The sequence below is a fragment of the Nuphar pumila genome, chromosome 11 (assembly GCF_984573655.1).
Source record: "Nuphar pumila chromosome 11, dmNupPumi1.hap1.1, whole genome shotgun sequence".
NCBI classification, from domain to species: domain Eukaryota; kingdom Viridiplantae; phylum Streptophyta; class Magnoliopsida; order Nymphaeales; family Nymphaeaceae; genus Nuphar; species Nuphar pumila.
The window spans coordinates 25,015,462-25,029,821 of NC_143259.1; the positions used below are offsets into that span (position 1 = coordinate 25,015,462).

General features: G+C 40.9%; 1 protein-coding gene across 4 annotated transcripts in view; it reads right to left on the minus strand.

The window, feature by feature from the left end:
• LOC149822199 (Metallo-hydrolase/oxidoreductase superfamily protein) overlaps positions 1-14,360 on the minus strand; it is a 195,559-nt gene that overhangs the window by 160,624 nt on the left and 20,575 nt on the right. For all 4 annotated transcript variants that reach the window (XM_089981040.1, XM_089981042.1, XM_089981039.1 and 1 more), the window contains exon 3: positions 7,255-7,382. In XM_089981040.1, coding sequence (XP_089837166.1) covers positions 7,255-7,382 — 128 coding nt within the window. The remainder of the gene's footprint in view (positions 1-7,254; positions 7,383-14,360) is intronic.

Consider the following 14,360-nt stretch of genomic DNA (forward strand, 5'->3'; position numbering starts at 1 on the left):
ACACTTGTGCACAAAAGCACAAGATACAAATGTGCAAATGCACTCATAAGATTCATAAACAATAAAAGGTTGGGCAATAATCCCAATAACCTTGATATTAATATACCTTAAAACATTTTAAGGTTTCAAACATCATATATCCATCACATTTATATATAAATAAGAGCATCCATAAGATCAATGGCCAACATCAAACTAGTGACACACTCATATACCAAATCATTCTAGAGTCCCAAGGTGCCCATAACTCACCTCAACCACCATCTATAATATGGTAAGTGGACAATCTAAAATGACATAACAACAAGTGACACACTCATAATTAGAGATCATATACCAAATCATTCTAGAGTCCCAAGGTGCCCATAACTCACCTCAAATATCTCTAATATAACAATAGGGCCATAAAAGAATTGATGCATCATATAACTTGTGATGGATAAGATAAGTACCATAAAAAAAACTTTTTCAAATGACATAAAGAAATCATCTTGGGATAATCAAGAGAAGAAAATCAAGCTTTTAACAAAGAAATCACAAGAACCGTAATGATTCGCAAGGAGAGCTTTAACACAATACCCAAGAAAAGATATTCAAAAATACTTGAAAATTTATAGAATTGAGATTAAATCCCATACAACAAGTTTTAATATTCTTTGATTGAGATATGCGGAAACGTACAAAGTGCCATAAGCACTTACAATGTTTTATAATGATTCAACAAAAGAATCAATATCTAAATTCATTACACTTTCACCAAAAGAAATGTGCACAAAAGCTCCATAATATAAAAATGTCTACGAAGAGACAATACGTATATGAGTACAAATACTTTAAAAAAAGATGTGCACGAAGGCACTCTCACAACACTTAAACAAAGAATACGCAAAAAGCGTAATAATATCAAACATGCATGTATTTCATAAAAGATGCAAATGCTTGAGACTCTCAAGCTTCAATTATGCAATTTTATGCTTGATAAATGCAATTTAAAAGAAGACCATATTATGGCCAATGTAGGCATACAATCAAGAGGTTTTGAAATCTTATGTGAAAAATACAAACCAACAAGTTTGTAAAGTTGCATCAATAAATTTAATGAAATCTTTTATACCAAAAAGATGTAATAGATACACTATGCATTCTATATTAGTGTGAGAAATTCTTTTAAAAGATCTTTTACAACGGTTCGAACAACCTATTTATCACAAACAATTTTTCAAAAAACCTTTAAATAAACCAAAATCATTGAAACATCTTTAGGAGTTCTCATAAATAGCTATCATTAACGAGAACTACTTAGGATTCATAACAAGGATTTAGATGTGAGAGATTCTTATACAAGAATTATATCAAGATTTTTTCCAAAAAATGCACTAAAATCCATAAACAAGAGAGGAACTCAAAACAAATTAGACTTTATATGAGATTAAAGAGTTTTTAAACAAAGATCATTAATCTAGCAAGAAATCGTATTTAAAAAGTTAACTTATAGGTTAATCACGAAATTCTTATGAAAAATCATAAATCTCACATAATTGAAAAACAATTTTGCAAAACATAAATTACTATTATATGTGATGAGAAATCGATAACTATATAACCAAGAATTATATATTTGAACAATAAACAAATTTACCAAATTTAAAAGTAGATATTTTAAAATATACGAACACGCGAAATGTGAAAGAAAATGATTCAACTATCAAAAACACTAAATGTGCAAGAAAAATAGTTTCATAATGCATAATATGTTAAGAAAAGAGATACATACCGAAAACTTCTAAAAAAAGAGAGGAACAACGAATACTTCACCATTTCTTGAGCACCACGCTTTCCGTTGCGCCAAGAGACAACCCCATCGTAACCGGACTCTGATACCATGTTAGAAAGTGGCTTTGAATACATTAGGTTCAATAATGAACCCATACACATGCACATGAAGTACGAATAAACCCATTAAAGGGAACAACACAAGCACATAATGTGCTAACACATAAACCCACACAAGGGGCAAAAATATGACATAAAGTCATAAGTTGAATATTATTGAAGAAGAGGAAGACAAGGGTAAAAACCCCTTACAATGGAGCAAGAGCTCCTCCAAATCTCAAAGAATACAAAGGGGCAAGCCCCTGTTTATAAGCATAAAAGGGACCACCTTGGGGGCTCCCAAGGGAGACGTTAGAGAGCCCCCAACGGTCACATTTGTGACCGTTGGGGGCTCCCAACGTCTCTATTGGGAGGCCCCCAATGTGGTACAAAATACAAAATTTAAGAAAATAAAAAACAAAAAATTAAGGGAAAAATTACAATGCATATTCCAATTGGAATATGCATAAAATGTCAAATTACAAGAATACCCTTGAGGGTATTTTAGGAAGATGAAATATATATATGTACATTTAAGAATTATATTTCAAAATATATGTGTACGAGTACACATATTTTAACAGGAAGGCGCTACAATCTTGGTTGAACCAGACAGCCTAGAAACTAGGTCTCGCATCAGAGGCGAGGTAACGCCGATCTAGCGATGGCGCAAGTACCTCGCTAGGATCCCCGCCCTACTCATGCACAGGCTCCTAAATAAGGTTATCTGAGTTATATCGGACAGGCGAACTGAGGTTGTAACACACCTCTCCCAAATACATCGATTTAGGAGATTCGGCCGCTATCTTTGCTTTACCAGCTATACATTCTTGAAAATAGGTTTGCACTTAAGACCATCATCTTTGGAGAGCCGAAGTATGTAAGTGTGTGTCGTGACCTTTAAGACAAGTGAAACGATATACATTATACACTCGAAGCTGCACTCAGGAAGTGCAAGCTGACAAGGGGCAAACCCGTGCACATACTAATACAATGGCAAATCGAGGAGCAAGACTTGATGGGCGAAGCTGCACCGCGAGGGTAGAACGCTAGAGCTGCGCACTAAGTATGAGATCATACCTCGATCATCGTAATGCACAAGCGGACAACTGCGTAAGCAACTCGTGAGGTATGAGATCCTATACTGACTACGCAAGTGTAAAGGACGACTCACGAGGCATAGGGTTGCACCTCGATTAAACGATAAGCGTAAGCAAGTAAAGAAGCATGCGACAGAGATAGAATACATGCACGAAGGGCAACAGCCAGGTAAGGACAAACACATGCAAAAGGTAAGCGCAAAAGCAAGTACGATAGCACAGGAAAGTAAAGGGTAAAACAAGTAGCAAAGTCAGGGCGCATAAACCGCGGGGCAACAAGTACATGCAAGAAAGTAAAGTGCAAGAACGTAAAGGAGGACCAGGATTGCATCCTAGAGAACAAGGCAAACATAAGCAAGTAAATGCCAGGGCGCAAAGCGCGGGGCAGCAGAAAAGTAAAATGCGAGAAAGTAAAGAGGACAAGGATCGTGAAACCGCGTCCTTGAGTTAAAAGACATGGAATGTAAAGACAGGAATGAAAAGCCTAGGCATATATAGCGCGGCGGCGACAGAAAAGAAAGTGCGAGAAAGTAAAGAGGACAAGGATCGCGAAACCGCGTCCTTCAAGGTAAAGACATACGTATATATATTATACGTATACATATATCATCCTCTTTTAGTTATCTTTTCTTATGTTAGCATTTATTCGTTCATTGTCCTTTCACGCAAGAATCCCCTACCTTAAGGGGTTGTGGGTCCTCGTACGCACGCAGCGTAGACAAACAAGAGCTCGAGCCACAAAGGGCGAACCGGATCCACCGTTCAACCTGGAGAGCTTAGAACATTAGTATATGTCATAATATAAACGAGAAGCAACAAATACAGCAAGGCGCCTTGCCTGCAGGAGGCAGATGCAGGAACTCTGCATCCTGCAGACAAGGGTGCCAGAGGCAGGGGCCTCAGCCCTGCCTGGCAGCAACAGCAGAGGCAAGGAGCAGAAGCTCCCTGTCTGCCAGCACAAAGAAAAGCAGAGGAGGGAGCAGAGGCTCCCCGCCACACCTGCCGCAACAAGGCAGGGGGGGAAACACCCCCTGTCATAACAGGATCACAAACAGAGGCACCGCCCTGCTAGGAACGCAAATAGGCAGGGGCTCTGCCCCTGCCAGCAGCAAGAACAAAGCAAGGGGGCAAAGCCCCTTGCCGGAGAACAATGAAACGCAGGGGGCAAGGCCCTGCTCGAAAACAAGAAAGCAGGGGGGCTCCGCCCCCTGTCGGGACAACAACAGAAGGGGGGGTGACAGGGCTCGATCGGTCCCTGCCGACACACCCCGAAAGCCCAAGGTGGTGGCAGGGACTCGGTCCCTGCCGACCCACCAGAAAACAAGGTGGCAAGGAGGGGACAGCGAGGAGGGGTGCTCGGCAGCCCCCTCCTGGGGGACCCAGAGCCACCGCGATGGTGGCTCTGGTCCACCACCACCAAACAAGAAAAAGGGTGGGGGTAGGGGGCAGAGCCCCCCTGACAGGCGACTACAACAGGCAGGGGGGGAACCCCTGCCGAAAAACAACCAAGCGACAGGGGGGGATGGAGCCCCCTATCGACAAGAGGCGACGACAGGGGGCTCAGCCCCCCCTGTCGACCGATCCTACACAAAGGAGAAGGAGAGGGGAGGGTTTTATACCTCAGGAGACCACGGCCACGGGGGAGTCGTCAGGCTGGAAAGAACGAGAGACTGTCGATCAAAAGGTCGAGGTCAACAGCGTCATCCTCCAACGAAGGGGAGCCGAGAAGAGGGAGTGACAGGGCCTCACACCGACGAAGGGGACATCGACGAAGTCGCCGATGGCTGAAAGGATGTCGATGACTTCGATTGCCGGCAGCAGCAAAGGTGGAGGGCCGTCAGTAGCTCCGACATCGGGAACAGGGGTTGCCGCAAGTGAAGATCGCTGACACAACTGTTGGCAGCCTCGATCGTCGATGGCGGCAGAAGGGGAGACAGTGGTGGTCGGCAGCTTCGATCACCGACACTCGCTCAGAGGGTGTGAGGCGATGAGGAGAGAAGGGAAACCGGAGCTTAGAGGCCGTCGACGGCTGAGGTTGCGGGCTGTCGAAGGTCGTCGTCGATGTCTGCCGCAATCGGGATGAAGGCGGTGGCCGACAGCGAGTCACCGATGTCAGATCGAAGGGCGAGATGGCCGACCGCTGTCGTCGATGCCTGCAGCAACCGATACAAGGGTGGTGGCCGGCGACGAGTCGCCGACGTCGGTGGCCGCAGGGAGGAACGGAGACGGGAGAGGAGAGAGTGGCGAGGGGGTTTTACCCCTCGCCCGACTGAGCCTGCATTTTTTTAAAGATGCAGTCGCTCGAAGGTTCGAGAAACCAGAGTAGGGTTAGGCTCGGGTCCGATTCGGACCCGGATCCGGGCCCGACACAGCGGTCCAGACCCCGACACGTGTCTGACACGAGTCGGACGCGATTTTTTTTTTTCACGGGCGTTACAAAAACAGCCAATCAAGCACATGGACCTGATAATCAATCCCAAGCGATTAAAGAAATACAAGCCCAGTCTAAAATAACCTGGATGGTGAAAACAAAGTATTTGGAATTTTGAAATATACCTAAAATGCTATCAACATTTTAGATTTGCTTCTGAAGTTAAAAAGACAACAAGATTTTCTCACAAGATCGCATCAGAAAAATTCAAATTCTCATGGGATTTGCAATTGTTATGTCAATGTTGGTACTACTTGGATAAAACATCCAACACCTACCCAGATTTTGAGGCCATGTTCATAAAAAAGTAAATAGATTTAACTGGTTATGATCATATCAAATTTGTAATATCTGATTTCTTTCAAACTATTTGATTTATCCTATACATTGGCTTATTTAATTTATAATCTTCTGTTTGCAATTTCATTTGTGACATCTAGACAATTATCTGTATACAATGCCTCCTTTGTGTCTCCACACAAGAATACATTCACTAGTCATGACCACCAAGCTATGTTTTGAATCATTACCAAAATGTTGTGCATATATTTTTGCCACTAATCAACCTTTAAACCCCTCTACATTTGTCTATAGGATAGCATCACGACCCAAATAGAATAAGAAAATTGGATCTAGATATCCCTGTTAGATAAATGGGTATGTTGATCCATATGAGTGTAAGCAGGAATTGGGGTTAGGATAAAAGATAATCCAGTCTTTTGCAAAAAAGGTCAACAGAGGCAATTCGGGAGATATGCAGGGCAGAAAAGGCACATTTCCTGGGTTTCATAGGTAAAATGGGAAGGAAAAGAAGATGGCACCCTTTCAAGGGCAAAATGAGAAGGAAAAGAAGATGGCGCCAATGGAGGGGCAAAATGGGAAGGAGCAGGAGAGGAAATCTCCCCTGGATAGGGACGTCCAGCTTGGATCCCCCCAGTTGTGCTTTCCTTTCTATTTAAGGTCTTTTAAGTTGTTATTGTTTAGGAGAACGCTCTTGGACTCCCAAGATAATCCACCCCTCAATGGTATATACATGATCCTGAAGGTATTTATCACATTTTTTATACAAATTCACCCTTGCTATCACTTTGGAAGCACATGATTTTACTAGAATCACAAAGAAATCCAAGTAAACCTATGATAATCATCAAGAAAACAGCCTCTAAAAAAAGAAACCAAGGGCCCCAAACAACAGAATGCAGGATCTGATGGGAACATAAGCTTTAATTGTTTATTCAATAAGGACACTGATACTGTTATGGATTGACAATTGTAACACAAAGGACTTGATGCATCGTTGAAAGACAGAGAATGCCCAGACACTTAAATTTTCAAAAAAGAAATAGTATAATCCACCAAGCTATGATGCTATGGATAAACTGATGCTTTTTCCAATGATATAATTGCATAAACCAATAAAATAGAAGCTAACAGGTAGACTTTGGTTGTGATTAAGACAAGACCCTGAGAATTTCTTTTATTATGTAGAAATTTCTGCCATTCCGCTTCAACATTCATCCTTCCTCAGAAAACTCTCACATCCATAGATGCGGGAACAAAAATGATGCAAGAATTTAATTGGATAACAAAGACAAATTAATTTTGCTTTTGAAACAAGAGGAAGTAGGCAAAACAAACAGTTTGGGATGACTAGAAACATATGCAAGACTATCACACACCCACTGTCACTATGTTGAGATTGCATCAATTTTATATTTGCAAGAAACAGAAATAAAGGTCTGTGCTGATTTGTTACCATACTATTACAATTCAACTACAGCTTTAGCTTGCCTAGTCATCAAGATGATGGAATATGTTAACTAGTACATCTCTTAAAGCTGATGAAAATACCTCTCCATCGCAAACTGAGTGAGATAAACAGGGGTAGGTTCAATATCATTGATAGGACTGAATGGCTGCACTGCCCGTATATCATCCAAGCCAAGAATTGCATCAGCATGCTCATGAGTGAGAATTATCTGCTTTCATATAAAATGCGTTAATATGACAAACATATGTTGGCCTTTGAAGAGAAAAATGAATCAGAATTTCACTGAAAGACACGTCAAAAGCAACTATACAGTAATATATGATTTTTCTCCACAAACATGACACCAAATTTTTGGATTTTGAAAAGGTAATACACAAACAACTGTATGATCTGACCTACAAGCTGATATTTGTCACACAGCAATCACAATTATGGCACATTTCCTTTGCCGATGCACATGAGTAATGGTGTTCCCCAACATTGAAGAAGAGATATTGGGTTTGTTAAATTATATGGAAAAAAAAACATATTGCCAGTGTCATTGGAAACACTAGCCGTGAGGAGGAAAATAGAACCTAATTTATGGAAGTGTTCATAAAGTCATAAACCTTAAGAGCGATGATGAGACAAGAAACTTTATCATGATCAAAAAGTTAAGAACTAAAAATGTTATAACCGTCATGAAGCAATCACCAAGAAGTGCAGGTCCACCAGCACCAAAGTTATGAACATGAGCACAAGAGTGCACAAATGAGCCACTAAGGGCACAAACACAACGGCCACTAAGAGAACAAATACAAGAACCACTAAGGCCCCATTTGGAAACTAGCAGTCTAAGGTTGTTGGGGAAGGAGCTATGGAATCCACAAATTCTGTTGATTTGGCACTTCCCATCTACCTGTTTGGGAGCAAAAGTCCTCTCCTTTATGCACAGATCAGCCCCCAAATCGCTCTCACGAGTCATAGGGTGTGTGGATACCTCTCTAATGGCTTTTACACAAATGAGGGAGTCGTCCCTCAAGAGGTTTTTAAAACCCAAAACTAGAAAAAAATACAATTTGGCCCATTTTTAAGTGTGTTGACTACGTATCGTTGTAAACACCCCAAATTTTCCTCATTCATCCTCATACACCCCTTTTCAGCAAGATGTCAATCCCCTTAAGAGTCTAGCCCTAGGTCGATCCGAGTTTAGGTGTCATTTCACCCCCATTTTGTTAGTAAAATTCTTATTTTACCCCTAAGTCACCTTAGATCCCTGTCAGTCAGAGTCAATCAAGCTTATTTTGAGCTCAAAACAGTTAGAATGTCAGTCATTTCTAGCTCACAATGAGCAAATCATGTTCATTAATGACTATTTCGGCTAAAATTGATCCATTTCCTTAGAAATGAACTCATTTCTAGCATGAATTTCAATCAATTGTTTCTGAGTTAGTTATTCTCAGTGAGTCTTGTTCTCCTGAGTCTAACTTGAGCTCACCAGGAGTTCAAGTATTTCAGTCTCAATTCAAATCCATTTTCCATAGTGTCGGAGTTCATTTTAGCCCATTTCAACTCATTTTAGCTGAAATTGGGCTAACCCTTGTCAGTTGAGCTAGTGTTTGAGCTCCAAAATTAGTTCATCTCAGTATTTATGATCTTCATTTTAGCTCAAACCAATGCATTTATGTGGTCCATTTCACTCTGGTGTGCATTTCTGACCATTTCACTGAGAATTGTACCATTTCTCTATCATCCAGCCTAAGATTTTGGTTGAGTCTCTATCCTGGCGTTGTCGTTATCCCTCTTTAGGACTTGATAACACGAGTTTTCAAGATTCTTCCCTTCTTTTTAATCTGAGCGCCTGGGCTCTCAGATTCGCACACTTCCATGTGTTCCTCACTGTCTCGCCATAGACAGTTCATTTTTTTGTTTTCGGTTCGAAGTCGAATCAACGTTTATATTTTTCAGCAAAAGGTCATCAAAAAACTATTTAGTCTCAGTAATGAGATGCCTAAGATCAATCCCTTTTCAAAGCTTTAGAGAACCCCATTTTTTGCCTTTTGCAAACCCCTCTCAGATTTATTGTACGAAATCCGAAGGTTCCATCATGGTTTCTTCATTCGAGGATTCTGTTATCCATGCCCGTTCAGGTTAAGGGTTACACCTGAGCCTCACTTTGTGAGGTATTTTATCAATGCCCGTTCAGGTTAAAGGTTACACCTAAGCCTCACTTCGTGAGGTATTTTATCCATGCCCGTTCAGGTTAAGGGTTACACCTGAGCCTTTTTCGTGAAGTATTTTTGTCTCCCCATTCAGGTAAGGGTCAAGCTTGAGCATCATTTCGATGAGGTGAATCTTCTTCTCCATTTTCTTCATTCCATATCTACCACCACCTTCACTAGAGCATAATTCTTTCATATCAAGTCAGATTCTTCGAACCGGGGCATTTTTATAGCCCAAATTTGGTGTGTTTTTCTTTGCCACTAAGCTCGGCTTTCAACCGGCTTAGTAGCAAAGAGGGGCATCTCTAAACACCCCAAATTTTCCTCATTCATCATCATATACCCCTTTTCAGCAAATGTGAATCCTCTTAGGAGTCTAGCCCTAGGTCGATCCGAGTTTAGGTGTCATTTCACCCTTATTTTGTTAGTAAAATTCTCATTTTACCCCTAGGTGACCTTAGATCTCTATCAGTCAAAGTCAACCAAGCTCATTTTGATCTCAAAACAGTTAGAATGTCAGTCATTTCTAGCTCACCTAAGCTCACGATGAGCAAATCATGTTGATTCCTGACCATTTCGGCTAAAATTGATCAATTTCCTGATAAATGAGATGATTTCTAGCATGAGTCAATTGTTTCCAAGTCAATTATTCCTGGTCGGACATGTTCCCCTGAGTCTAACTTGAGTTCACCAGGAGTTCAAGTATTCCAGTCTTAGTTCAAATCCATTTTCCATAGTGTCGGAGTCCATTTCAGCTGAAATTGGGCCAACCTTTGTCAGTTGAGCTAGTGTTTGAGCTCCAGAATTAGTTCATCTTAGTATTTATGATCTTCATTTTAGCTCAAACTCAGTGCATTTATGTGGTCCATTTCACTCCAGTGTGCATTTCTCTGAGAATTGTACCATTTCTCGATCATCTAGCCTAGGATTTTGGTTGAGTCGGTGTTATTTTAGTTCCTCTGAGTTCATAAACCTTAGGATTCAATGTAAACCAGTCGAGACCAGTTCAAACTTCATTTTCAGTGTCACTTTATGCCCTGCGGGGGCAAAATCATTTCTCTGAGCATGTTGTCCGAAACTTCATTTTTATCATTCCCCCAGCTGGTACAACCACTAATCGGAACTCGGATCAGTTCCCTTCCTTAAAATTTTAGTTACATCTGAGACTCAATTCACATTTGGATCGGATCCAATATCGGGTCTGATGTTCAATCCTCAATTTTCAACCTCGAACAGGAATGTTCAATCCTCTGTCTCTGCCAGGGGTTCGGGACTTCAAATCCCTCGCTCAGGGTTTATATTTTGTAATCATTTCATGTCATTTCATATCATTTCATATCATTTTATCGCATTGCATGTCATCCTCGAGATCCAGCACTCTGGTTTTTCAAAATCTCCAATCCAGATTTAAGGTTTAAAACCTTACTTCGAAATTAATTTTAAAAACATGGGTTCTAAATCGACATTTGTCATTTGGCCAACCCCCAGAGCTTTATATTCCTTCATTTCAAAGTATTTTCATTAGAAAAATTATATGGATTTGTTTTAAACTTGATTTTTAAGTCAATTTCTAATTTTTACAAATTTCTTCAAGTGAGGCCCACCCTGCAGGGGTGCAAACCCTAATTTTTTCCTCTTTATTTGAAATTATCTCATTTTCATGTCTTATATATTTCAAAAATATAAAAATATTAGTGAGTCTAGGTGTCCTTTTGAAGTTTTTCGAAAAAAATCGTTTTTAACCCCTTTATTTTTAAGTTTTTAAAATCATTTTCTGAAAAATCAAATGGGGCCCATAGTAGGTGGCGCCACATTTGAAGGTGTTTAGGTTTAGTTAGTGTTATACCTAAATTAGAAGTTTGAAAGAGTCAAAATTGATTTTAAAACTCTACCTTTATTTTGGTATTTTAAAACTTTGATTTTAACTTTTAATTAAGGTTTTAAAAACCAAATGTCGGCCCAGATTAGGTGGTGCCACATTTGAGATTTTTTTAGAGTTCAATTAGGTTTAATTAGGGTTAGTAGTTAGTGTTTTGGTTAGGTTAGAAATCCTTATAAAATCCCCCCCCCCCTCATTTGATTTATCTTAATTAATTAATAGACTTCTGATTAAATCGGAACCGTAACGCCCCAAATTTCAAACTTGCGAACCTTTTTAGAAAAACAGGCAAGAGACTAGAAATATCTCTTTCCTTCAGAGTTTGTTTATGAAATCAGCGGAAGATTTTTCTTTTGATAAATCATAAGGCAATCTGACAACTTTGAGCACGTTAGCTAAAAGAACCAAAACTCACAAGATTTGGATATCTCAAGGACTCTGATACAAACCCATAGCGCCCAGGACGCGAGCTAAGAGCAGGAAGAAGAAGTCTTGAAGTCATCTTGCAATCGCGCAATCGCCCGTAGAGTACCTAATCATCACCTGTACCCATAGTATGGGTAAGTTTTGCGAAAAACTAGTAGGTGCACAAGAGAGACTACAAGAAACTGAATTAAGGACATTTAATTCAGTATGTTACGCAGTTTAAAGCAGATATGCAGTTAAACAGGTAAGCAATGCAAGCAGGTGAATAGTGCAAACGCGTAAGTAGTACAAGCGAATAAGTAGTGCGAGCGAGTAAGTAGTGCAAACAGTAAGCAGTTCAAAGCAAGTAAGCAGTGCAACTGACAAACGCAACATACGATTCAATTGATCGTAGGTTGTGAACCACTACGCAACTAGCTTGTTCTCGTTCCTAGAACGAGGTCTCTGCATCTAATCACTATCAGGACATCGTTTGTCGCTCACTACTTCTAACAAACGCTTTGTCCTGAACAACCTTAATCTATTCTCATCTCTCAAAGTCTTACGCCACCAACTGTCACCGGTTATGACTCACTAAGGCGTCATACTTTCTCAGAAAGCCCACCCTTCCATAGGAGGTCCAAAACATGATCATTATCTCAAATCGCTAACGATCTGATTCACACCTGAGTCATGCATGAAATCATGCTAAAACAGAAAGCCAAAACTATGAATTTATAGTTGGCTATCATAAACAATCTCAAAAGATCATCATAGCTCACCATAACTTTTTATGGTAAGCAAAAACACAAGATCCACGTCGGATCATTCGGTCCGAGAGATATACGACCTGACAAGGAATTACCGCCCTAGCCTGACAAGGAATTACCGCCCTAGAAGGTATACCTGGTCTTGGACCATACACTTCCTCATAGGAGTTCACCGTCTTTGTGGCTACCCGTTCGTGGACAGTGTACGTCCTCACAGATAATCCCCCACTCTAGCCGGGTCATCTGATCTTGATTATACATACCCCCACAGCAAAACCTTTGGGAAGTCGGTCCCCAACAAATGTCATATCCAATGAAAGTCATTGCGATACACGCATCAACACAAATGACCGCTCTCAGGGTCGATAGCCACTAATATAAACAACAAGATCAGCGCCGGATCACATGGTCTGGGAAATGTATAACCTCACAAGGAATTCCGCCCTAGATGGTATACCTAGTCTTGGACCATACACTTCCTCACAGGAGTTCACCGTCTTTGCGGCTACCCGTTCGTGGACTGTGTATATCCTCACAGAGAATCTACCCCTCTAGTCGGGTACCTGGTCTTGATTATACACGCCCTCGCAGATAATCCTTTGAAGATCTGGTTCTCAACAGACACCCTACTTGGTGATACATGCATCCATACAATCGACTGCTCCGAACAGTTGACCACTCTTGGGGTCAGTAGCCACAATATGGGCACAAGCATGTATATCAGCATATGCATCGTATCACTTCACATAGAAGCATATAATCCTACACATCGTATTATTGCCACAAGGAATATTGCAATTCTCAAATAGGCCCTCAAAGCATGCGTAAACGACACATGAGAATGCGCAGATATGGCAATCCAGTGGATTCTATGGGCGAAGAGTAACTAACTCTACCCATCAGCCAAACAAAACAACTGAATAAGACAAGCACTCATAGCAATGCTCGTAAAACATATAAGTACCATAAAATGGCTCAGTCCATCAACAAGTAATTAAATTAATCGTAAGGCATAAACCATTGCATCACAAGCCATTCATAAGCAATCATACGGCAGCAGTTATATCACAATATGTAAGCAGCTTATAAGACAAGCGGCCACATCAATCCTAGTTGCCACCAGTTCGTAGATTACGAGTTGTATGCAATCACATCAATCATAAGAGATGCAAGCCAACAAGTGCTACGCTACAATAAGCACCAAACAGTTCGACCAAGGGATAAAGCAAGTCACATGCTAATATGTAGCAACTGACATAATGTTATTATTATAAGCATTTAACTAGTATGAGAAGCTCCTTATTACTGCGTAAGCAGTTTAACCAACTAGAGTAACGCCTTGACAGGCGTGCACAGCTCAACGAGTAGCATACTGAACTACCGAGCAAGCAAGCAATCGACCAGTGTGAACAGACTTTATGTTTCGATAATTACTGGCATGCAGGTACACGTAGGCAAAACGTAGAGACAACTGAGACTAGTTCGGGCGTCTGTTATTCTATGTATTTTCAATAACCCGAATAGCTAGTTGAGTTCACTCCAAAGGGACGGTTTTAGCCAAGAGAGGATTCCCCAAAGAAGGCAGTGCCACGAATGCATCCAACTTCTGCAGAAGTGTTGAGCTAACTATTGTAGCCCCTTTCCCCTAACTCCAATGATCGGGGAGGCCGGATCGTTGCCCGTAGGGTGGTTGTTAACAACCTGTCCATTGAAGTTTGTACCGCTCTGTCCTCTCCCTTGACAGACACATAGAAGTGAATAGGTACGTTAGGGGTTGCTTGACTAACGACCCATCCTATGTTGTGGTCTTTAAACCATTCGAGCATCTTGCCTGTGAAGGCGAATGTGAGGCTATTTATGTGATTACAACATTTTGCATTTAGCGTTGTTCGAGATCGCACGACCGTCTCATCCGATCATCGCAGTACTAG